This window comes from Pteropus medius, unplaced genomic scaffold, assembly GCF_902729225.1.
Source record: "Pteropus medius unplaced genomic scaffold, Ma_sr-lr_union100, whole genome shotgun sequence".
Lineage (NCBI taxonomy): Eukaryota > Metazoa > Chordata > Mammalia > Chiroptera > Pteropodidae > Pteropus > Pteropus medius.
This window is the reverse complement of record NW_024349796.1, coordinates 13,675,283-13,701,386: the sequence shown is the minus strand read 5'-3', so window position 1 is coordinate 13,701,386 and position 26,104 is coordinate 13,675,283. Positions and strand designations below refer to the sequence as shown.

The 26,104-nt window shown below is 40.9% G+C and overlaps 1 protein-coding gene and 1 pseudogene across 2 annotated transcripts in view; both read right to left on the bottom strand.

Moving 5' to 3' along the window:
• Positions 1-473: 473 nt before the first annotated feature.
• LOC120619176 (uncharacterized) overlaps positions 474-26,104 on the bottom strand; it is a 54,508-nt gene continuing 28,877 nt past the window's right edge. Inside the window, exons 5-8 of one of the 2 annotated variants that reach the window (XM_039883401.1) lie at positions 23,839-23,938; positions 22,963-23,048; positions 19,609-20,014; positions 474-991 (exon numbers count right to left, since the gene is read on the bottom strand). In XM_039883401.1, coding sequence (XP_039739335.1) covers positions 19,741-20,014; positions 22,963-23,048; positions 23,839-23,938 — 460 coding nt within the window. In that variant the 3' untranslated portion in view covers positions 474-991; positions 19,609-19,740. Of the gene's footprint in view, positions 992-13,553; positions 13,666-19,608; positions 20,015-22,962; positions 23,049-23,838; positions 23,939-26,104 lie in introns of those variants that run through there. The other variant, XR_005657385.1, reaches the window with a different exon arrangement.
• LOC120619435 (uncharacterized) lies at positions 2,086-2,204 on the bottom strand (annotated as a pseudogene).

Below are 26,104 nucleotides of genomic sequence, written 5' to 3'. Positions count from 1 at the left end.
GGCACGAGGGTGGCACCTGGCACGCAGGTCGTTTCACAGACGAGGGGGGCCGAGGGGCGGAGGAGCTAAGGCAGTCCATTTTACACTCCCAAAAATAACTATTTGTTAAGCATCCAGTCAACGTAATAAAAAATATTTTATTTGGAGAGCGCACCATCCGTCTTGACTTTCTGTACCCTGATAAAACCTGAATAACTGAAAAAAAAATCTCTCCTTCGTGTGCAAGATTTAGACACAGAATAAATATACATACCACTCAAGTTTCGAATGCTTTCCCCTCGAACTCAAACGGTGCCAGCATCTCCTGCAAAAATAGGACCCTGAGCTTTTCAAAAATAGGACCCTGAGCTTTTCATCGTTGACTGGAAAACGCAGGGTATTTCATATCTGCGACAATTGGAAGAATGCTTTTCGCGTGAACCACAGAGGCTTAGGAGAGAGCCCTCGCTGTTGCGTCTGCCTTCTAGGAGCTGTCTAATCGCAGAAGACGCCGTTCCGCTGCTTGGTGGCCACGGGGTTCTGCGGGCCTTCTCAGGGCGCCTGCACACAGTAGGGCGGGGGCGGGGTGAGTCATGGGCAGCGCCAGAGCTTCTGGGCTCACCCACAAGTTCAGGAAGGAGGAACTCGGCGCCCACGGGGAATGAGATCAGCTGCCTTTAAGGACGATCTGCCTGTCAGGCTCAACGAACTCCCACGTTAGACATGACCAGACGTAAGAGAGAAAGGACACGAGGTTCCTGCCCTCTCTCCGAAGTGCTGGCTCCTCGGGACACTTGGAGACGTATTTTCCCAAAGGCCTTCCAAGGAAGCGACGAGTGCCCATTTTCCACAGATTTGGTTAGTTTTAAGACGCTATAATTTCCAAATAATGTTACCGTCCTGTGAATGTGGATTTATTCTGAGGCACCATGTTCGTGGGTCTCTCGGACATGAAAATTGTCTTCTTTATGACCGTCACATTTGCTTCTTCAGATCTGTAGAGAAAAAAAGACTTTAATGGGTTATTTTACTGTCTTTAAAGACGTCGTGGTTTTCAGAAATCACATTTTTGGACGCAAACTCTATGTCCCGGGTTCTTTGTTTCACACTACGGACGTACTAGTGAATGTCAGATGATTCATCGCATTGTGAAATATTCTTCTTCAGGTTGCAAAAAGAAAGGAAAACGTAACCCATCAATTTTTTTTTATCTGCACTACATTAAAAACCTTTGTTCATACAAACCCCCGCCCCAAATTTTAATGAACACGATTTTAATGAAATTGCTCAAAGTAATTTGTATTGTACAGACACAGCAAAAATTCAGGGGACCACAAATCATGTCCAGGAAGTGTCCTTTGACCTGGATTTAGATCTACCTTTGGAGCTTGACCTTCAGAAACACAGCATGGAAAACATATAATCACAGCCTTAGTGACTGAACACTTCCTGGTGTTATAATCATGCTTAGTAATTTTATGACGTCTGTGTTTGTGAACGTGTCAGGAAATTGATCCATTATTCGTGCCAGGCTGCGAGCGATAACACGGTGAAGTGTTTCGTCATTTGGCGATGTCACAGAAAAGGAAAGGAATTAAACGCCCTTCTCTCGTCTCTTTAGTTCCCGAAAGAGAATTGTACATGCAGAATCCCTGTTCTATTCTTGGCCACCCTAATTTTTTTTGACTCTGACCAGCACCTGAGACAACCGACATCACCTTTCGCTGTTGGAGCGTCTTTGCTGACGTGTACTGAAGATCAGCTTTTGGAAGGTGCCCGCCAAACAAACCACTGGTGCTTATGGAAACCCGACCTCTGTCCCACTTTGGGGCTTATTTGCACTGGGTCTCAACTCACCAGCAGGCCTTCCATTGGCTGTGGCAGCTTACAGATCCCAAGTCTAATATTCTCAATATTCAGGTACAGTTATTAACCCCCTCTGTACTACAGATAGCATTTAGTTGATTCATTTTCAGAATCTCTGACTAATTACATACAGTAATTACATACTTCACAGTTAGGATACATTTTTTTTTTTAGACGAGGCAACTCTTGGTTGACCTCACAGATTGTCAGCTTACAATCTCTTATTTTTTTAATTTTTTATGGCTACAGCACTTGGTCTTCCTGGGTGGTCTCCCATCCAAGTACTAACCAGGCCCGACCCTGCTTAGCTTCCGAGATCAGATGAGATCAGGCTTGTTCAGGGGAGCATGGCCATAGACTAGGATACATTTTTAAAATTACTTATTGATCAAATGACATTTCTAATGGTGATTTTGAGGATTAAATTAAATCATATATCTTTACACATAGGGTGAGTGTGAGGGTTAGAGGACATATTTAACAAAAAGAAACTTTATGACTGATGATATTCAAGATACATGATTCCAGAAGATAGTCGTTCTCTGAATTTGTATACTTTATAGCACCTAATAATTAGATTACTTTGTAACTTAACATAGGTACCTTGTATTTCTAATGAATTATTTTCCAATTCTTGATATTTTATCTCTCTAAATATACTGTCAGCTGCTAAAATACAGAGGCCATACTTTATACTTCTCATTCTGTCCCCAAGCACTTCACCAAGTGTCTGCTGAGAATAAGCATTCAAAAAATACCATGTATATGCTTGGCATCACAATATCTGATGACAGCAATCACCTGGGGAAGCAGACGTGGCGATCCTTTTGGAGACTCAGCATGAGAGGTTAAGGATTGCCTAGAGTCACAGAACTCGAGTGCTGAGAAGCCAGCATTCCAAAGAAGGTCCGTGTGGCTTTCCAGGCCCTACTTCTCAGGGACCAGCAGCCCCTTCCTGTCCCCCTAGGAGCTCACAGCTCCGATAACCTGGACCATTGACCAGAATGAGTCTGGAAGATTGAAAAATTTTGAAGAGCTCCTAATTTTAAATATTGAATTTTCTTTTATGAATATATATATATATGTGTGTATATATATATTTAATATAGTTACTATATATCAATATATGCATTTTTTTTATCAAGACTATGGTTGGAGTATAATCAATCTCCTTGCTTCTAGCTTATGAATAGAACTAATTAAAACCTTTAAAAGTTATCGATACCATTTCTATCAATTAATCCACGGAGCAGTGATGATGGCTATATTAAAACATCTTAAACTACTCCGTCAAAATGTTTTTTTTTTTTTTTAAATTCAGAAAGCATCTGCTGTGCATATAAGCATCCCTTAAAAGTGCTGTCGTATATAGTGTTAGAGGAGATAAATTTGAAAGCAATTAAAATGGCCTTTAATTCACCTCGAGAATCTTGCTGTTCACAGTAATTGAAAGATCGAATCCATATTCTAAAAGTTATATTTATAACTAACGACTGTAACAGAATATGGCCAGTCATATGCTCAGGTTAAGAACTGTATTTGGAGATACTGGTACTTTATTCTCCCTTCAAAAGGCAAGCTTCTGATTTCTTCTTCTTTATAGCTTTAACGCTTCTCTCTCGAATCTCCATGTGCACAACCAGAACTTTTCAGAAGAAAATGGCATTAGCCCTGGTTTGAGATTCCTAGTGTCGACCTTTTTTTTCCTGTACAGCACGTGGGCATGACACCATCTTTCAGCAAGGGTTTGTTCCCCATAAATGTATAATTCTTTACAGGTTATCACATGTCCCTTTGGAGCAGGACTGCCCTGGGAGCGTGTGCACTAGCTAATTGCTTCTGAATTCTCTGATCACTGTTTGCTCTGCCCATCGGGAGCATCTAGTGGGATACACAAACAAAACCCCTGGCTTCCCAACAAGGCTGTCTGTCAACTCACCCTCCAGTCAGAGGTCACAGACTGGCCACCCGAGTGTGAATCTGGCTCCCACATGGCTTTCGTTTCGCGAGTATAGCATTTTGAATTTGCTCAGCCCTAGCTGCACATTATTGCTCTTAAAATCTGGCTACTCATGGAAATCAACTTGGAAGCTTTTCATAAATATTGATCCTGAGACCTCGATACCTAGATATTCTGATTTAATTGGTCTGGGAGAGGACCTGGGTATCTGAAAGTTTTTTAAGGGCTCCAAGCGATTTGAACGCCAACCACAGTCGAAACCCCGGTGGTCTGTATTTAGGGACTAATAGCATCATCAAGAGATGCCAGCATAAGGAACAAGATGAAACCAAGAGATCTGGGGAGGGAGAAAAGAGCAGAAGCTACCCCGGCCCAAACCAAGGGAGGGTGAATAATTCCACGTGGTTATGTGCAAGAGTCAGAGGCGACATTTCAACGGTGAGAACAGGCAACAAATCTAGAATTTTTCTGAGTCCAGCTTATAGTGCCAAGGCAAATACGGCCAAATCTCTCCCGAAAGAGACAGCACCAAGAGAAGGAGCAGGGCCAAGTGAAACAGAGTAGGATGTTTATTGAAGAGGACCTGAAGGATAGAAAGCCAGAATTAAGGAACCAGAGAAAAGACAAGGACCTATAAACAGTACGAAAGAATGCTGTAAAAAGGTAAGGATCAGGTTGATGGAAGCAGTGGTTCCGGACTGAGGTCTGAAAGGTGAGATCATCTTGCCAGTTCTTGCGTGCGTTCTAGGCGTGGTTGTTGCAGGTGAAAACTGGATGTAATTCACCTTCAGTCAGAGTCGAGGCAGCACATGGGGTGCAGTGGTTCGGTATCGACAGCAACAAAGACGAGCAGGACTCTCGTCTCCATGAGGAGCTTTGCTCTCCCAAACGCTGCCAATGAGACTTGTGTACTGGATGCCAGGAGGGGCAGGTAATCAGGACGACGCAGCAGAAGTGACACGTGTTTGAGTTGTTGGATAGCGTCGCCTCAGACAGCTACGTGGCGAGTCAGAAGGACAATAATTCCACTGGAATCACTGTACCCAAGTCCGGACCCTAGCAACACTGGCAAATTCTTCCTATGAAGAGAAAAAGGAACCTGATCGATCAGTTATTGTAGCTATTGTTAGGCGGCTGTGTTTATTATCTATTGCAACGTAATGAATTACGTCAAAACTTTGTGACTTAGAATGACTTTTATTATGTCACAAAGTGTCTGGGCTTAGGGATCTGGGAACAGCTTAGCGAGGTAGTTCTGGCTCAGGGTATCTCTTAGATTGCTCTCCAAAGTGCTGGCCGAGGCTGGAGTCACCTGAAGATGGAACAGGGTTAGAGGGTCCACCTCCAGGCTCACTCGGCTGGCAGAGTCTCAGCCCCTCACCGTGTGGTTTTCTCAAAAGGGTCGCTCATAATATGGCAGCTGGCTTTCCCTAAAGAGAGACAGACAGACAGACAGACAGACATAAAAAGAGCACGACGAAGACAGAATTTTTATAACCTAACCTCAGAAATGACATACCACTACCTCTGCCATATTTGTCACAGGCCAACCCTGGTCCAAGGTAGTTGAAGTGACACAAGGGTATAAATATGGAAAGGTAGGAATCATTGTGGGTCACCTTGGAGCGCGGCTACCACAGTGGCCACTGCCATCATCTTTATTTGAAATTTATTTGGTCTCTCCGAAACATCCCCACTGTATGGATTAAGATGCTAGGATTTTGACAGATTGAGTAATTTGAATCTGGTCACATTGCTAGTAAGTTTCTTCTTAGTTGCTAGAATTTTCCTGGTCGTGGTCACTTGGAACTCGCTTACTATCCATAAATCTTTGATTACTCAATGGCAGTTCTTCAAAACTTTAGTAGACTGAAAGATTTTCTCAATCTCTTTAAACCTGACCAGCATATCTGGCTTAAGCCCAGTTCCTTATAAGGAAATTTCCAGTTTGATAAATCTTTTATTTATGTTCAATTCTACTGTGTAAGTCCAAACCATACTCTTGTCTTGCTGATTCTCAGAATAAGGGCCCCAGGTTTAAAACCTCATTTAGTGTCCTGTGTATCTAAATGAAGCTTACAAATAGGGTTTAATTTTGTTTAAACTCTGAGCAAGCTAATATATAAGCTAATATATAGATCGATAGAATAGTAATACATAATTATAGGACAAGAGAATTTAGGAGTGGAAATGTATTTAGAAAATCGATGAGAGAAAAAAGGTACAAAGTTTGAAAAGTAGACTATAAAAGGCATGTATGAAGATGCTACGGGCTGCCTGTCTGTGTCATCTCAAAATTCTTATGTTGAAATCCTAACTCCCAATATGATGGCAATTAAGTCATGAGGGTGGGGTTCTCATGAATAGGATTAGTGCCCTTATAAGAAGAGACACGAGCTTGCCCTCTCTCTGTCTCTGTCTCTGTCTCTCTCTCCCCCTTACCCCCTCCCCACTCCGTCTCCATGCCTCTCTCCCTCGCTCCCACGTGAGGATGCCGTGAGAAGGTGAGCTGTTTGCCAACCAGGAAGCAGGCTCTCGCCAGACGCTGGATTTGCTGGTGCCTTGAACATGGACTTCCAGTCTCCAGAACTGTGAGAAATTAATATCCGTCCTTTTACGTCAGCTAGTCTGTGGTATTCTGTCACAGCAGCCCAAACTAAGACAAAGGGGAATGACGATGCAACGTGTTGTTTCAAGGGACACGTGCCATAGACCTTCCTGGCGTGGAGTCTCAGGTGCTCCTGCCAGTCTTTTGTTGGTGACACTTATTCTATGACATTCTTTTCTAATAATGTTTTTTATTCAATATTTTATTAGGAGAGACATTTACATAGCATAAAATTTTTTAAATATCCCATCCATTTTATTCCCTTCTTGTGGAATGTTTTTGTGCATCCTGCCTCCAGATATTTTATGCAAATCTAAGCAAATAAATATTGTGTCTCAGTCTATAATTTTACCTTCTACTTCTACAAGCGAGAACATACTGTACGTACTAATGCACACCTCAATTTTTATAATTAATACTGTCTCCTGGGGAACTATGTCAGTATACAAAGAGCTTCTTTATTCTTTTTTAACAGCTTAATAGTATTCTAACCGGGTTGTCTAAAATCTTTTGTTCTGTAACTGCCTCAAGGAATACCTGTACATATGTGCCATTTTACAGACAAGCATGAGTATATACAGAGTATAATGTTTTAGAATCTCTGGTTCGACAGGTGCGTGCACTTATAATTTTGATAGATTTTGCCAAATTCGTTCCCTAGAAGTGGTAACAATTTATCTTTCCACCAGCACTGCGTGAAAGTGGCTGGTCATCCACAGCGCTCCCAGCTCTGGCACTCACACCTGGGCCTTGTTCAGTCCGGTATCTGTAGTTAGTTCAGATTTGTACTTCTCATATTGTGAATGAGCTTGAGCATCTTTTCATGTGCTTAAAAGTCACTTTAATTTCATTTCCATGAACTTCCTATTCCTATATTTTACAGCTTTTTAACTAAGTTGTTGACCTTTCTCTTGATGGTTTGTAGGAGCTTTTTACATATTAAAAAAAAAAATGAGCCCTTTGCCAGCGAAATGTTTCATTTTCCCCTATTTTGTCTTATGACTTTACTCACGGTGTTTTCTACTTTTTTCCTTAAAAAAAAAAAAAAAATTTGCCATACACTAATATTTTTATTTTTATGTAGTCACATCGATCAATCTTTTTAAAAGTGGCTTCTGAATTTTGAGTCACGCCGTTTTTTAAGCAATTGCCGTTTCTACAACTACGTGGAGTCAAAGAAGAAAAACCCTTAAGTCAAACCCACAAAAAGCAAACTGTTACTCAAAGCCCAAAATGTGCTCAGGGGGAAAAAAAAAACTGCAGGGAATCTTAAAGAACCCCAAAACAGTTTCAAATAAGTAGCAGTCGTTTTTCTTATTTTGTGCATCGGTGTTGCATGGGTGGGGTGCTCTTCAATCCAGTTTTTGATCACCCCAGGTCAGGATGAGAGAGAGAGAGAGGAGAGAGAGAGAGAGAGAGAGAGAGAGGGAGAACGCAAATGAGAAGCCAAGCAATCACAGCTTCCACTGCCCGAAGGCGTGGTGTGAACAAATGAATCAGGCAAATTTGGGGGGAGGGGAGGGTGCCAGGATTTATGGCCAAGGCTCCCCTCACCTAGGCAACAGTTGGTAGGCAGCATTTGTGGCAGTGGCTAAAAGCAGCTCCAGGGCCTGGCAGGGACAGAATCTGCTGAATGACCAGGCCAGACCTAGAGCCAAGATCCACAGCCCAGCTGCTGCCGCCACCGCTGAAGAGGCTCAAAACTCACTTTTGCTGAGTCAAATCTCTCTTCGGGGATTTAAAAAAACAAACGAGCCTCTGAAAAGTAGACATTCTTCTGGCCGATTCTTCAGGAAACAGTGCAGTGGCTCTTTTTGTTATTTTGTTCTGCTGTAATAAATTCAGTCAAAGGTAGACATTCCACCTCCCTGGTATATTCAAGACTAATTAATTCACCCTGGAAGAAACGTCCATAGTTTTAGGTGAAAACAACGGGACTAGAGAAATGAAACATTGAGGAAAAGAACTGTACAGGGAGGAAAACTGCCTAGAGCAACGTATTTGAATATGAAAGACAGATGCACACCATTTTCCGTGCCAGCTGGTGCGCTGTGTATAAATAGGAGGACCTCAAGGTAAACTACCAAGAAAGTGACTCATCTGGGCAAGAATAAGGAAGAGATCAAGTGTTCCTGAGTTATTAGTAACTTGAAATTACACCCTTGTGCACAGAAGCTTCAGAGCTGCATTCTCTGAGCTTTGACCTCTGGCGATCATGTGACCCAGCTATGACTGGGTAACCAGAGCCAGGGCAGTCCGGAGAATGTTGAGTATGTCCAGCCCACATATATTTTTTCTGGTTTTTTGTTTTTTTGTTTCTTAATATATAGAGTATACCTTAAGCCTGTCATAAAGTGCTTGAACTCAACTATACATATTTGAAAAAGGAACTACTGTTTGTCACCTCATCGTGACCTCAGCATTGTATGTATCGAGGACCTACTATGTGTGAGACACCATACCGTGCTGTCAGTGGGAATTCGAAGAGGAGTGAGTGATGGTTGGCAGCTGAAAAGGGCACACGTGAGTCACAATCGTGAAAAAGGCAGAACGTGGGGTGGCAGAGTTCTAGTGCTTCACTCAGAAACGGTGCGGCTTCGTTTCAACCGACTCATTCCAAACCTCACTGAACTCAAAGTGAATGTCAACTCTACAGACACCAGCAGGGCCCCTGGGTTAACTTGCTCATAGGCACATAGCCAGCATTTGTTTGCAATGTATTCCATTTACGGAAAGGCCATTGTTTTATTCTCCTAGTCTCTAATTCTTACGAATGGGATGGATACCGTCAAGTCGTGATGGTTTTACAACCTGAAAAACTTGGTTTTGATTTTAATATACGTTGCCAAGGATTCCTCCTTTCTGAATATGTCACTTGTGGCTAGACATTTGGTACTAAGCGTAAATTGGTACTTCAGGGTTTCTGCTTGCTTGTAGCAAAGATTGCCTCAGGCTTTTATTGCTACAGGATTCTGGTTTTTTGTTTTTTGGGTTTTTTTATGGTTTCTGATGCCTCATCTCTTCTTTTTATTGCCTTGTTCTTGTGGTTCTTTTGGTTTCTCTACCACTCCACTATCTGCCGACTTTCTCTCAAACCAAACTTTTCAAGAAGGATTGGCTCAGCCATTCACTTCACAGTAGATATATCAGTATATTAGTATATATCAGTACATATATATCAGTATATATATCAGTATATATAATGCCAACACGTGCATTGCCAGCTTGTACTAGGTGCTTCCGTGGCCCAATATCTGGTTACCTGTGATCAGGGCAAGAAGAATATCAGCCTATGTAGAGGAACCACCAGTGGCAGCTTTTCAAAACAGACTTACAGCCATTCGTAGATCATAGAGTCCTTCTTAGCATTCTTGCTAAGAAATAATTTACTATTTAATCAAGTGTCTTCATGTGCTCTAAATTTCATTATAGACCTCTTTTCTACATACTGTCACTTATTGGAAAGCAGTGTTCTTTCGACGGAATTATAGAAATATAGTGTTAAAAAGGGATGGTGAAGTTCAATCCATCCATTTTTATAAATGAGCTACTGAACACTTGGAAGGTCTGAGTGATGTTATGAAGTTCTCATCTGGGACTAGAATCAGAATCTACAATTTCCTTTACTGTCGCCTCTCCACTGCATAGCCTTTATTTCCTGTCCACGTTCTTCTTAAGCTAATTTATCAATTAAAATAACATGCAGTGCAGGAGTCTATAGATATCCTACACTAAGCTTTCCTTACCTTTTTTCTAGTTTCAATCAATCATCAATTACAACATTAACAATCTTAGTATTGATCCAAATTTAATCTGAAAAGTACATGCCAACACTAGCAAAATAATGTCTCTGCGCCAAAAATAGAATGATATGTGGCTGAGAACTTTGCAGTTGGCCACGGACCATAAACATAGTCTTCAAGTGACAAGAGACTGGACTCATTTACTTCTCTGATTATGGGGCCACCTTGGTTGGTCGTGGGGATTGATTTGGGGGACATCGGAAAGAAGCCATCATCAGCAAATTATGACAAATACATCTAGAGCGTGAGAAGTAAGCAAGAAATGGGATAATTCTGAAAACACTTATTATATACATGCAGGGGAAAAATATACACTATAAATTATTATTGGTTAGAATATGAGATTACACATAAATTTAAATCTCTAAATTGAAACAACCTCTTTGCAGTTTGATGGAGGCAGATAGCAAGTCCGGAAAAGCAAAGCAAGGTTCAGAGCTTTAAAAGATGTGAAGCTGAAACAAATTACTTTTATTGAATTTTTTTAAAATTTAACTTTTAATTTTTGAATTCAATACAAACAAAACTTTTAACTTCTTGTAAATGAATATCACTTTTGTAAGCCTCACGTCTGGCATTCTCCACACCTGGCATCTGGTAACCCCTGGACCCGGGAAAGAAGCAGCCATTCTGTAAGACAGGCTGGTTTCTACATATCGCTGCGAGCAATAAAAACCCTTTTGAATCGGTAAAAATATTAACTTGCTTTGGAGATGAATTTACTTTGGAAAATTCTTCTTAAGTCTTAGGAATGATATTAAAGCATCTAAAGCCGCTTCTAATTTATATTTAATCTCTAGGATTAAATGCATGCATTTATCATCGGGAGGATTTAGCTAATTCCTCCATCTGTCCTTCACCCATCAGCCAGCATCCTGGCCTCGTGAGAAGCCTGTCGGCTTCAGAAACCCAGACTGTCTCAACCACCGGCAGTGCAGCTCTGAACACAGTAGGCACTCAGAACTGTCCCTGGAATAAATGAGGCACGGAGAGAAACTTAAGAGGTGTGGGGTTTTTTTGTTGTTGGTTTTTTTTTTAATGTCTCCTGTGATATCTTTCCAGACCAACAACAGACCCTAAAAGCTTTTGTTCTAAGCCAGGATTTCTCAACCTCTGCACTATTGACATTTTGGTCCAGATAATTCTTCGTTGCAGGGGACTGTCTTGTGCCTAATAGAATGTTTAGCAACATCCGCGACCCCTACTCACTAGATGCCAGAGGGACCCACTGCGCCAAAGATAGGACCACCAAAATTGAACATCACAACTGCCAAAAACGAACGTCTGCTGTGGGACCAAAGCTGCCTCTCTTTGAGGACCACTGGTCCAGAGAGCTTGACCGATAACCATGTCCAGAAATCCAGAGAAGTCTGGGATGGTGTTCCTAATCACGAGAGCGTTTCCACCCGTGGAGTTACGGACTCTATCTGCGGTTAGCTGGTTCAGTCGCTTAGAAGTGAGACCAAGGTTATCGGATCTCTCCTTAAAAGAAGCTCAACACCATGCTAAGGACATCGGCTGCATTATTGCATTTAATCCTTGCCACACCTTCACGTACCTGATTTGCAGATGAAGAAGTAAGATTTGGCAATAAAACCTACCAAAGATTATATGGGTATCAGTTGATTCAGCTCAGTTCTTCTGACCTAAAGTTATGCTCCCGATCGCTTTATTATCCCTTTATAATCCAGTTAGATGAACTCCCTCTAAGTCTAGATGCAGTGTTCGCAACGAACCCTGATAGAGTATGGATGACTCAATGACAATGCGTTCCCATTACAGGAAAATATTTCCAGGGCTATGATTTACCGAAGTGAGTCATTGGCGACATAACCATCAAGAAAGAACAAAATCTGTATTTTAGAGGGACGTGGAATAAATTTCTACAATTATTCCGTGTTGGATTACACGCCAGGTTATGTGGCCTATCAGAAGGATAACACTGAGTAAGAAAGGTAGGCTAACAGCGGGACTGTCTCCAGGGAAAGGTGAGCTAGAATCAGCAAGAAAAGGAGTTCTGGCACTTTCGTGCCTGACCCTCGTAGACTGTGCTAAAGAAAACATTGCCGACATATTTTTAGCCTTATTATGGAAAATGGACCCTGCTGGGCCGCATGGACAAGCTTCCAATCCAATAAGACTCAGAAATGCAAAAGAAAAACACCCTGGGAAAGTTTCCTCCTGTTCGTACAGAGTGGAGAATATAGTGCGTTCCCTTGTCCAGCCTGGAATTAAGATGAAAGGCATGTTCCCTCCGGTTCGGATCCGGTGGCATGGCTAACATTCCATCCTGGCTGCAGCTGCCTGATTGGTCTAATACGACACATTTTTTTTTTAAGGAAAGAGAGTAAAAAAAAAAAAAAAAACGTAAAAGACACATTTTACTCTTAAGTATTTCATAGGATGAGCTATTTCAGCTTCAGCTATTTTTAACTCAGTGAAAAGAAAACATTTCTGAATTGACCGTTTCTTACAGGAACTAAAGTATAAGGTGGCCTGTCTTTCGAGTCTAACTGTCTTGTTTGCTTAAGGTGCTGCCTGTTTTGCTGAGCTCATTGCCTGTGATGGGTCAGCCTGAAAAGGTTTAGACAGTGTGGTATGTGCCAGAAGGTCAGATGTTTTCCTCAGCCTCTTGGGGTATCCAAACTTGGCCAAGAAAGCTTTGAGAAGAAGGCCGTTTGTGAAAACCCTGATACTTTTGAATTCTGTCCAGACTGAAAACGACATACGAACAGTCTTTTTTTGTAGAGATGCCCCACTTCCTACCTCTCCTTAAACCCTGAAAGCCCAAATGGTCACATAATAATATCCAGATCGGGATCTCAGTTCAACCTACATAGATAAACACACAAGTGTATTTTTCTACATATGTTCATTTCTGGAATTTACACATCTACACATATTTATACATATATAAACTTTTGAGTTTCTTTTTTTTCAGTCTTCTAAGAAGATCATCAATAGACTGTCGTCACTCATAGAGTCACATTTTTGAACAGAAATTACTTTGCTCATAGACTACCGTTATTTGAAATACAATTATAATATGATTATTCATATTATAGTGGTATGGAGTCAAAGCACGCACTCATAGACCATTCCGTGTAAAAAAAAAATCACCTTTCGGAAGGCTTAGAAACTCATGGATCTGACCAAAGGAAATCATTTCCACAGTAGCCACGTTCCATCACTCCGACGAGAATTCACTTCCGGCAAGTCATTGAATAGTTACAAATTTCCCAACTGACAAACTAAGACTCGAGTTTTAAAGTTCGAGCTCTCACAGGTGAGAGACGGAAGGATGAATCCGCTCCACGCGTGTTGATGCCATACTTACTAATTGCCAGCCCGGTGCCTTACACCTTCCAGATGTGTCTGATCCTGTGCCTCCGTTCCAGGCCCGGGGCCTTTTTTGACAAACACACCCTCTTTGGGGGAGGAAGTGAGGCGGCAGTATGCAGCCGACGGCCCAGTTTCCCAGCACGCAGAGCGAGCGCTGCTAGTCATTTGGCTACAGTGTAGCTCCTCGTTAGAAGTAGTCTCCCGCCTGCTCTGGATCACCCCCTGCCAGCTCGCCCTCCATGAGTCACGAGGCTGCTGCTCACACACCATTGTCTAAGGTGCTGGGAAGCCTGTGGTTCTGTGGGCCTGCTCAGAGGTACTCTGCCAGGAGTAGCTGAATTCCCAGACTCAGTCCTCCCCAGGACGAAATCAATGGCCGTTCATGAATCAGCGTTCTTCCTTCTAGATGCTACCCCCTTTCTAATTCCCACCAGTGACATATCAAACAGCGAGAAAGGAGGATTTGTTTCACATCAAAATATGTATTGTAAATGCGAGATATCCCCAACTAGCTGCCTCCAGTTACAGGTGAGATTAGCTTTTTAATAAGTTAATCGCATGAGAAATAAGAACGTTTGAAAGAAAATAGAAGAATGCCATCTGTTCCTTTGAGTTGTACAATACAGCAAAGTTATTTGTAAGGGCGGTTATTAAGTATCAGCTGTTGCTTAAGAAAGAAATCATACCTTGCCTAACGGTTAACATTAGCTAAAGGTTAGTTCTAGGACAGTAGAGGTACTCGGGCTAAGACTGTAATAATAAGCATGGATCAGTGAGGAGACTCGCTGCGAAACCCAGTAAATTCCTTCTTCGCAGGGTATTCGCTGCAGCTTCCGTTGGCTCTAAGGCAAACCACTGGAAAAAAAATTCCTTTTTGTTTAGGCTCATTGCTTCTAAAGTATGCAAAGCTGTTAACTTACAACAGGAGAACAATTGGCGTTCTCAGGGCTCATGGAGATAAGATTCGAATTCAAAAGAGTTCTATGCAAATGGATTTGATGCAACTGGACTGTGTTACAATTAGTACCTTCAGCCCCCTTGGCACTGATCAGCCATCTAACCACAGTTAAAGTATGATTGCTTCAGGAACGAGGTGAAAGATGATCAAAAAGAGAACCTTCCATTGAGTCAGAGAACAGACAGATCGTCCCCAGTGTCCCCTCAGAAGCCAGACCACTCTCTTGGCAGGAATGTCACAGAGAGAGAAGGCCGGGGCAATGGAGGGTAGTGGTAAGAGATACACGTTAAAATCTCCTCCAGCCTCGCAGTGCTATGAAATGGCCTTATCCCAAAGGATTTTTCACCACTAGGAGAAAATTATGGCTTCTGAATTGTCTCAAAAGAGACTTCCAGAATGGTGCCCAGCTCAGCTGGATGCTGCAGAAAAATGAAGGGTGGAATCTGCCTTAAAGTGTCACTGTCACATGGCCAAATAATAACAGGGATAGTAGTTGTGGTGGTGGTAGTAGGAGTAGTAATAGTAATAATAATAATAATAATGGTAATAATAATCATAATGATAGATGATACGAAATTATTCCTCTTTCGCATGTGGCTCTATGGAATTCATTTTTCTGTAGAGCAACCTACCTATGTTTTACTTAAGCCAATATTAGGGTTAATCTTCATTATATTTGAGGAAAAACAGTGAACGACAGGAGTCGATAGCCCTTGGGAATGTCCTAGAGAGAGCTGGGTGTCGGAAGGGAAAGGCTGGAACAAACAAACACTAGATGATCCAAACACGTAATTAAAAACTGATTTTCCTTAGTGAAAAAATGCCATTGACCTTGATTCCGATAATGGATGTGCACAAGGCATACTTCCAAGATGTCTGCCACTGTACTGTACTGGGGATATCATCTTTTTGAAGGAAAAAAAAAGGCATTGGACAGTTGGCAGAACAAAGAAATGAAAATACAAGTAGGAACAATCTTTAAAAAAAAAAAAGAAAGAAATTTAAGGACATTTTTTGATGCATACATAGTTCATACTTGTTCTTTTTTGTCACAGAGGGAGGCAAGGGTGACAACCCAGAAGTCCTGGCAGAAGCTGCCTTGATTATCACAGTTCCGTGCCCAGCCGTGTACAATGCTTACACGGAGAAAGTGTGTTACTGGTGGAGTTTGCTTTTCAAGGAGTGGGGAGGCCTTGGTGTCTGTCCTCAGACTGGCTGGCTGTATATTCGAAACAGGCAAGATTTTGAATGAAACTCAAGATGAGAAAAGAAAGGGAGAATTCAGGTTACCAAAAGAGATATAAAAAAGCAAGTGAATTCAAGCATTCAAAGAAGTTCTAAGAACACAAAAGAATCTAGCATTTGTAGAAAATAGGTCATTCCAACCCAGGACAAGACACTCAGGGCTGACAGTGGGTAATTTTTTTTTTTTTTTTTTTTTTTAAACGGTGACCTCCTTCCGTAGACCAGGTTCTTCCCAGTTATCAGTCCACAGAAGCGCAATGCCAGGAAGGAGAGTGCCTGCCAGAGCCTGGGAGCCTGAAAAGTAGGTCATGCCGTGAGTCAGGCTGGAGAAGCTGAGCCGGAAATCAGCCGTCGAATGAGCAAAGGTGGGTGCCTGAGAGTTGGGGAGGAAATATGGTGATGACAGACAGACACGACAGCCTGGGAGCTCACCCCAGGGGTCCCCACCAGCCACAAGTCCTCGGAGATGGTGTTTCTCTTCCAGACAAGGCCCAGTCAGGTGGCGGACACTCAGCTGCATGCATTTCATATGATTTCGCCAAATGAGACCATAGCCCAAATTGTCTCATAAGTTTTAAATGCCGTCTTCGTTATTCATTGAACAAATGAGGACTGAGTTCCCACCATGTGCCGAGCACTGTGCTGGGGCCATGGGCGTGAGGGGAACCTGGCTTAGGTTCGCCCAGTCATAACTGGGTGTGTAAATCAGCCTGTAACCAGCAGGCTATGGAGGAAACTGTGTTATTAGTATTTTTAAAGCTTGCTTTTTTTTAAAAAAATATTGCTCAAGAAAATAGCCAAAGAATTTAAGAGATGAGTTTGACAGGGAACCTGGCGGCTTAGAAGTAGCTGAACTTAATGAAATGTAAAACACCACGTGGTCTAGAAAAACGGGGGGTCGGGGTCGAAGAGCATGAGAGCACAGCCATTCCACGGTCCCCCGCTACCCTGAAGAGTGCCTGACGTGTCATCATACTTAATGCGTACGTACTAAATGTGGGGTGGGAGTCCCCTAGCTCGGCCTCATTCTTGTCGTCTGACTGGAACTGCAAACTATGCTGAGAAAATACTGTTGCTTAATACTGGAATAGAAATGAGGGCACCAGACTGAAGTTAGGATGAATAGAATTAAGATTCCAGGCACTGAATTTCTATTTGTTTGGCCTTTACGTCAATAAGAATGGTACACGTTTACTGAACTGTGTGAACTTACTAGAAAATCGTTTTATTTGCCTCCCATCAGTGAGTCCAGCCGTACCATGTTGCTTCCCCCTCTAAGTTGGTGTCCTGAACGCTTTCTCTTTTGTTCAGGTAGACTGGAGGGGCCCGGGAGTATCAGCAAATTAAGGCGACATTATGCCGTTGTCTCTTAAATTGTCTCTTCTGCTTTCTCCTTCTGGGAGATTTACTCTGATTAGGTTTATGTTAGAGCTTGTTCTATTTTGCATGCCTCTTAATATTTCTTATTCTATATCTATGTCTCGCTGAGTTTAATTCTAGGTTTTTTCATAGTTCTCCCATTTACTTACTTTTATCTTATACCGGACTAATCTTTTTAACTCATCCATAAAGTCTCCTGGGCCAATATTTTTCATTTCTAAAAGTCGTATGTGTTTCTTATTCAGATTTATCTGATAATTTCATCATATTCTTTTATTGCATGCTTCAATATCTGAATTGCTTTGGATATAAATCTATTTTTGTTCTTTCTGATAATTCTCACTTGTGGTGGCTGATTTCGTCATGTGTTTGGTGATTCCAAACTACGTGCTCCTATTTATTTGGTCTTATTATATGGTAATCACATTTCACTTACTCCAAGAATGAGAGCAGAGTTTTTGTTGTTGTTGTTTGTTTGTTTGTTGGTTCCAGTATCATTTGCTTATGCTGGGAACCAGTAGTTGTTATTGACCTGAGATGATTTAACCTGTTTAGAGCCTGTAATGTACTGTTTCAGGTCTCCCACCCAGCCACTGCTTAGTATTCCAATATTGGTATTTGCCCTCAGAGTAAGTCCCGTTTATATCTACTTATTACTGATTGTCCATTTGTATTCATTTGTTTGTTTATTATTTTCGGTGGCTGTTGGGATAACATTATCCATGAGTCTTTCACATTTCTGTGTGTCCTCTGAGGAGCAGCATTGACAGCTATTGTTCCGAATTATCTTTTCAAGGATTTTTGTAGAGCAAACAGCCTGGGGAGATATAAATACTCTCTCCATCTGGGGCAAGGGGTGGATTTATCCAGAAGAGTAAACAGAATCTCTCCCTCTAGGGCAAATGTTGAGCAAGGTGCTAGTAATCCTTTTAAAAGAGTGGGTTTTCCTAATCTGAGCGTTCCTCATACATAATATAAACACACCAAACACACTGCATACCGGGCATCCTCCTGGGCTGCTCCACCACCCCAGGAGGCTTTGAGGACAGGGGACTCAGGAGAACGCGAAGCTCATGTCACCTACCGTGTTGTAGTAATAACCGAGGGGTCTTCCACACGCATCCATGGAACTGTTGCAGGCGACTTGTTAGTTTGAAAGCTGGGTAATATCTCAGACTCTTCACACTTCTTGACAGTAGGGAGGACATGGTGGGGTTTTCTCTTATTTTGTGTAAAAATAGCAGTTTATTAAAAGGTCTGACTAGTTATTTTACAGCCAAGACCTATTCATAATATCTATTCCAGTATCTCGCCCGAAGTAAAAACGGGATATCTTATTCACGTTTGTCTTCAATGCTCAACAGTGAAGCTGTGTTGAATGAATGAATGGCTACGTGAATGAAGGCAAAACACTGAAATTATAAAACGTAGAAAAACCGTATCATGTTGCATTTAATAAAACAACGAATAAACTAATTAGGAACAATTTAACCGGTTAAGCATCTGGATTACAGTGCAGTAGCATTATGCTTACATTTAATTTAGAAAATTTGAATATATGTGTTTGAGCAAAGGGAAAACTTAACCTAGACAGTGCAAGTAATTTTATCAACTGTTCCAAGCCCAGAGTCCACACCCCAGAGAGAGCCTGAGAGATGGGACATTTGAAGCAATGTCCCTCGGTTGGTCCCAATCACAAAAGCCAACTTTCTTCTATGAGTGAGATTTTTATAGATCAGGAGAAGAAATTTTAATAAAACAACCGGCCTTTACCTAATATTTGAGGCACAGGGCAAGACTACAAATAGAGGCCTGTAAACCATATGCCTAAGTACTTAAAAGTTATAAATCAAGTTAACAAAGAGTTAAGTAAAAAAATTCTCTCCTCTCAGCATTGAAACTTCTACCTTCATATTAACAAAAGTTAAAAAATAAATATGAGTAAAGCTATGGTTTTATATGACTGAAAGTTTGGAAAACATCAAAGACAATGGAAGTTAATTATTATTATACACATAAAGGTATCCTGTTTATGGGCTGGTGATGTCTGAATGAGTAATACAGGAAAGACATCCACAATTCATAAAGTATTATGTATTTAGCCCATAAAAATTTATTATTCTTTCCTTTGTTCCAGTAAAATCACTAATTCTATTGTTACGAACAAGATTTTTACATTTTTGTTTTGATACAGTATTGTTCTGGCACAAAGTAAAATATAAATCTACAAAGTATATAATAAAAACGTAAATTGAAGCAAATGTAACCAAAGGAAAGTTCATTATTTTGTACACCTATTTTAAAAGTTACCCTCTCAAAATATTAAAAGTTATCCATGAACATTAAAGGCAAGATAGAAATTATAATTTCTGTTTACCTAAAACCTAAACTGAAATCTTTAAATAAAGCTGCAAAGGTTTGAAATCTCAATTAAATCATGAATTTTCTAAGTAAAAAGACTACTCACAGTTCTAGCATTCAGTGTTCTCGTTTGATGGACGTCACACCTATACCACCATTGAATCAATTTAAAAGCAAAGTGAATGTTTAACGATGTAAACACGTGTCTAGCTACCCTGTGCAGATACCACACTAGTTCTTAAATCTCTCCAGAACCGTAACCGGGGCGGGAAGGGACATGAGACTGTGGATGCGCATCCCTCCTGGGGAGCAACTTTTCTTCAAGGCAGGGTCCCCTCGCATCCCTCCCAGGCAGGATCTCCAGACCAGCGCTCCCTGCTCCCTCCGCTGGCTCGAAGCCTGGGGGGAAATCCTCCCTTCTTCTCGCCCCCCCAAGTCTGGCTCCGATTTTGTCTCCTTGGCCAGCTCCAGGGATTGAGCAACAAAATGCAAATTGTGTCGTTTCAGTGATTCTGCGTATGAGCAAAATGTGCCAGTGTTGACATTCGTAACTGCCATAACCGCCATTGCACAATGTAAAGATGAATGGTAAGATGCATGCCAGTAATTTAAAACGTAAAATTTCCTTCCTCGGGGTGACATGACAGAGCAAATAAAAAACACCATTATGCGTCAAGAGAGGGAGAGACTGGGTGAAGGAGGGAAAGTATTTTTATATGTATCTTTCACAGCACTTTTCTTGTTTTTTTTTTTTTTTTTATAAAAGACATTTTATTGGGACCTCGCCCTTGGCCAGGATTGTGGCCAACCTCGGTTATGGAGCATTCTGGACCAGCACTGAGCCCTGGATCCCAAGTGACAGAAGCAGTCATGTGTTTTTAATACATTTATTTGCCTTTATTTTAACTTTGATATCTAAGGAGGTAGTCTAAAATAAATGGTTTAGGACAGGGGTGCCTCTTGCTCAGGCCCAAAGGCAGAGCTGAGTAAGGCCCCAAAACACACACCAACTCCTACTGCTGGACACAGCCAGCCCTGGCAACTTTCTCTATTGTTGGAAAAAAATCTGGTTGAGTTGGTCATGCTAGGAGAAGGTAGGGCGCTGCATAACTAGAGACAAAATAGGATTTTACTATTTTCATTTTTCTTCTGATTTGGAATCTATTCTCCTGTAAGATGGGCTCCCCTGTAGAAAATTTTATTTGACTGCATTAGGCATTGGTAGGATTTTTGAAACCAATATGTATATATAAACACGGCCACTAAAGTTTTATAAAAATGATTTTTCGAGGGTTTTTTTTTCTTTTTTTTTTCTTTTTTAGACTGCTTGGGACATTAGTAAGATTGTACTTCTCAAAAGATATATATAATGTCCTTTATTCATATCCTCCCCCATGGCACATAGCATACTGCCCTTTATTAGACTCTCAGCATATAATGTAAACTCATCAAATTAATTTTGGTTTCTTAATTTTGGTGATGGCATTATTAGTATGCTCAATTCTGATAAGTTTTTAATTTTAGAACACATTACCTCTGACTAGGTCAGTTCAAATATTTCAAAATAAGTGGAGTGTATACATCATAAACACTTGTGAATTTATCTTTAACCCAACCCTTACCACCATCCCACCCACCCCCCACCAAAAAAAAAAATCCCTGAAAAAAATCACAAGTGAATAAACAGCCCAGTCAGAGGCAGTTGAGTCTTCAGGTTACGGGGCTCCGTGAACAATCGTAGAGGCCTGGAAATTAAATTTGATTCCCCTTGCTCTAAATGTCTCTGACACCTAAGGCACTGCTGAAGTTGAATAACAGTTAAATAAGGACATTTTGATGGTTGCATTTTTTTTAAAAAAATAGGCCATCATTCTTTCCTCAACTTCCCCATCAATGTAGGAGAAAAAAGTCACCTACCACTTCCTTGTCATTGCTTGAAAACATATCCTCACAGTTCCTTCACATATGTTTTGGCCTCCTTGGCCCACAGGATTAATTCTGAGATTACCTTTCTGGGATTCAAAGGGATGCGTGAGAGGTCTGGCCCGCCTCCTCTGGACATCTGGTCAACTTCCAGCAGCGTAGACAAAGAGGCTTCTTCCGAGAACGGTGAGTCAGCAGCAACTTATTTCAGAATACACCGACACCCAGATAGACACAGAGCTGTACTCCGCTTTCCACCATCGCCACGGTGCTCTACGCAATGAGGAGTTCTCGGCCAGGTCAAAATCAAGTTGCCGTGCAGCCTGTCTCCAGACTCCGTCACGCATCCGCCATCGTCGTCGAAGGAACTCGACTTTCCCCCCGCCCTCCACATTCCCATCAGAGAGATAACGGAAGGCATCTGACTGCTCAGTCGTTCGCACTGCGGCTTTTCACGAGCTCTTCAGGGAAATCGGAGCAAATGATGGATGACGTATTAAAGGAGACATGTGATGAGTAAACGAGAATGTCAACTAGGTTTTCGTACTCTACAGGGCACGGTAAACGTAGTGTTTTGTTTGCATTTAAAAAAAAAAGCGTATCCCATCTGTTGAGATTCAGTAATTGATGCATGAACATCCAGGCTTCACGCTGATGTTTTCAAGGTCAGGTTGATGAAATTGAACGGGGCCTCAGATTTAGTGTTAAGAGCCATGAGGGCCAAACTTACACTCTTTAAATCTGTCACGTTTAGCAACTATCAGCAAAAAAAAATGAACTTTCACTTGTCTCGCGGAGACGATTAACTTGTTTCCACTGCTCCAGGATGCCTTCCTCCCTCCATCCAGCCAACTCCTATCAACTCTTCAGCCTCCTCCCCAAAAACGCCCAGAACACGGCAGCCCTGAGCAGTCGCCCGTTTCCACACGCTCATCATTTGTCTTCTACGACGCTGATAGAAATTAATCTTGGATGCCTCGTTTCAAAATTATTGTGTTATTTCATTTAGGTTGCTTGACACTTTTCTCAACCCTTTAACTTTTCATATATTCGTGCTTTGTCTCCTCAAACAAATTGTTAATTCTTCAAGAAAACTAACAAGTTTCACCATGGTACTTCGATAACTTCTTGTTATCTGATGGCCATATACTTTATATGCATTTGCTTATAACCTTCCTCACTAAGATGGCACTGACTTTCTCTTCATCTCTGGATTGTCAGAAGCATCGAGAACACTGCCTAGAACATCATAGGGACTCAATAAAAGTGTTAAATGGATGAATGAATATGTGAGTGAATAACTTGTGTTTTCCCCTTTACTTTAAATTTTAACGTTATTAACAGTTGCTTTAACAAAGTTGGCAGCAGTCAGAACCTGCATAGTGGTTAAAAGTCCAGGCTTTATAGTTACACAGGTGTGTATTCAAATCCACTTTGCTGCTTACTCTCATTGTCTGGCTATCTGATATTGGGCAAAACAGTAATCTTCTCCGTGCCTCAAATTTAACCCCTTTTAAAGGAGGATAACAATACCTACTTCGTAAACTTGATGCATTTAATAGGATATTGTAGAGGAGGAAGAAGATTTTCCCTCTGCCCTTCTCGGTTCTTGGCTGAGACTACCTGCAGTAAAAAGATTAACAAAAGAAAGACAAATTTAATTTTGTATGTGTGTAAGAGAGTCCCACAAAGCCATGAGACAAAGAAGTGACCACAGTAGGAAGCTTTCATACCTTTTTGACAAAGAAACGATACATTTGTGAAGAATTGATAACACAGAGTTGTGGGCCGGGGTAGTAAAGTGATGAAGAAGTAACCGTGTTTGTTTTTACAGCCCGCTTGCCCCTGTCTTGCCTGTCTCATGATAAGGATGCCTTCTACCCTCCTGGTTCAGGGAGGGTACCTTTCGTACGGAAGCTATAGCTCCTGCCTTTGTCCCTAACGGGGGACAAAGAACGTTCAGAGTGTCCTTCTTGCACCAGCAAGATTGATCATTTAATTCAAATGATCATTATGCCTAAGTGGTGTATTTTGGAGTGCCATATTCTGAACCCCGACAATATGGTATTCGGCACCCGTGAGTACAAAATTGGTTTCTTTTAGATGAGACAGCTTCTAGAAAAATTGGTAGGTATGTGAAAAGTGAGAGCTGAGGATCTAAATGTTCCCACACACTTGGGAAAAGATTTATTGTTCTGTAGCCTGAATAACAAGTCGCCTTTGCAACCCATCAATAACCTGCCTCGGTGAATATAGTCATGCAACCTAAGCAGCTGGCCCTGGATTGTCTGTCCAAAGTCAGACAGTCCGGGGCAGACTCAGGGCAGACTCACTCCAATTAATGTGCCTGTGGGTGTGAACAGGTCAACAGTCTCACCTAAGTTAGCACCCTTCCATAGGTGGTGTCACCTACTTGTATATCTGGAAGTCCGCCAACCTCTGAGCCCCATACTTCCAAAAAGCCCTCTATGAGATGAACAGTCTGCTGGGTGGGGGTCTCATCAGCCTGTGACCTAGTGACAATGAGTGTAACAACAAATAATAAACACTTTTACATAGATTATTATTATTTCACTTGAAAGTAATAGCAGCCATATGCAATGGATATTATTTCCTTGGGAAAGGAAAAAAGACATAGTGTCTATAACATTTATTGGGCACTTACTCATTTCCAGCCAACGTCTTCAGCACTTTACCTGTGTTTTGTTGTTTTTTTTTCATTTAAGCGTTACAACTGCCTCATCAAATGAATCTCCTCGTTTTACAGCTAAATATATGAAGTTTAGAAAGACTAGAGCCAGGACTCAAACCTGGGCCTTCGAACGGCATGCCGTGCTCCTCGCTCTCAGCAGAGCGATGGTGGCAGAGACCCCATCAGCAGGACCAGGCAAGAGGAGCTGGAAGTTTGTGCTTCTGTATTTCTCTGGGTTTTCAGACGTGAAGCTAGCAAAGGAGCTCAAGCTAAATTTTCTTTTGTGCCCAAGAAAACAGCGAATTTTCCTTTCCTAAAATGGATGATTTCTAAAAAAAACTCTTATACTAAATTCCAACACTCTTCTAGTCTGAAATCAAGTAAAATAATGATTTTGCAAATGTTTGAAATGATGCTGGGCTTTCCAACAATGAATTTCTACAGAGACCATATACTTTATCATGGAAGGAAACGGTGCATGAGCTTTTATTTTAACATTGTCAACTCGGATTTGATGGACATTTTTAATATTTTAATGTGAAAATTTTCAAATTTATATAAGAGGGGAGAGAATAAGATGAGGAACCTCATGCGCTCATCACCCAGCTCTGGCTGGTAATGACCAACTCCCGACGGTCTTCCACTGCTCTTCACGTACTTCTCCAGCCCTAGATTATTTAAAACAAACCTAAGCATCGTATTGTTTCATCTGTAAATATCTCAAAAAGATGATCATTCTTTCTACATATATTCATAATATTATTCTATCTAAACAAACTAATAATTATTTAATATCAAATATCTAATCATGGCTCAGTAACAATGCTAATAATACTAACATCAAAAATATAAAAGAAATGTAAGTTTGTTTTTTTTTTTTTTAGCTCTATTTCGTCTTTAAGGTATATCCCACTTGGAACCTACAGTAAAATGACTATAGTTTAAAGTCACCTCACTGTGAGGTTGGGCCACCATCAACTCCAAGGACAGTTAGGTCCATAAGTTGCAACTTCCTTTCAATTTTAAGGGGTGGCTTTCTAATTTAATTTGGTTTTAAAACTATGTGAAATCTGTATGTGGTTTCGACATCAGATATACAAACGTCAGATATTGAGAGAAGCTGACTTTCTGCCCTGAGATTTTCATCTTTTCTCTACCTTCCCTCTAAGTAATCATTTATTAAATTTTTATGTTTTTCCTTTGATCTTTTTAAATATGAGAAAAGATGTATATATACTTTTATATGCCCCATTTAGCTAAATGGCAGGTGCTTTACATACTTCCCTCTGTTCTGCATATTTCACTTACCAATATTTCCTAGAGATCCCCTAATGTAATATACTGAGGTATCATGTATCTAGTTTCACACCCTTTATATGGGTGTTCCACTATTTTTAAAGAAGTCCCATATTGCTGTGATGAATAGTGATTTATAAAAAAATAATGACACAGCTTATGCACTTTTTTGAAGGCTCTTAAGGCATGACCTTTCTTTGGAACCATCCAGAATTTTATATATATGGATACATAGTTCATATTTACTACCATTACTGAAAGGACATAGATAGGTTTCAAATTTTTCTCATCTATTTGGATGAAAGAGTAAAAGTAGACATCTCAAAACTGCTTTTATTTTTCCAAAAAAACATCTGACGTGAGGCCAAAGTGAATTCCAATGAGGTTAATACAAAATGGGAAATTTAGAAGTATGATTGAATTTAATTGGGGAACAAATACATTTATTATTATTTGCATATGTTTAATTGTTCTTACTGTTTTTTCTGGGCTTAGATCTAGGAGAAACTGCTATGTTACTATAACAACCAAGCCAATAAGAATTTGAGCCCCAGCTGTCAGGCTCTGCAGTGTATTTTACAGCATTTACCTCTGCTTTTCTCATTCTCATATAGTTATATACATGAAAAATAAGTAAGCAAAAGTAATACTTATCAAACATACGTACCATACATGAATTTCTAAATGAATT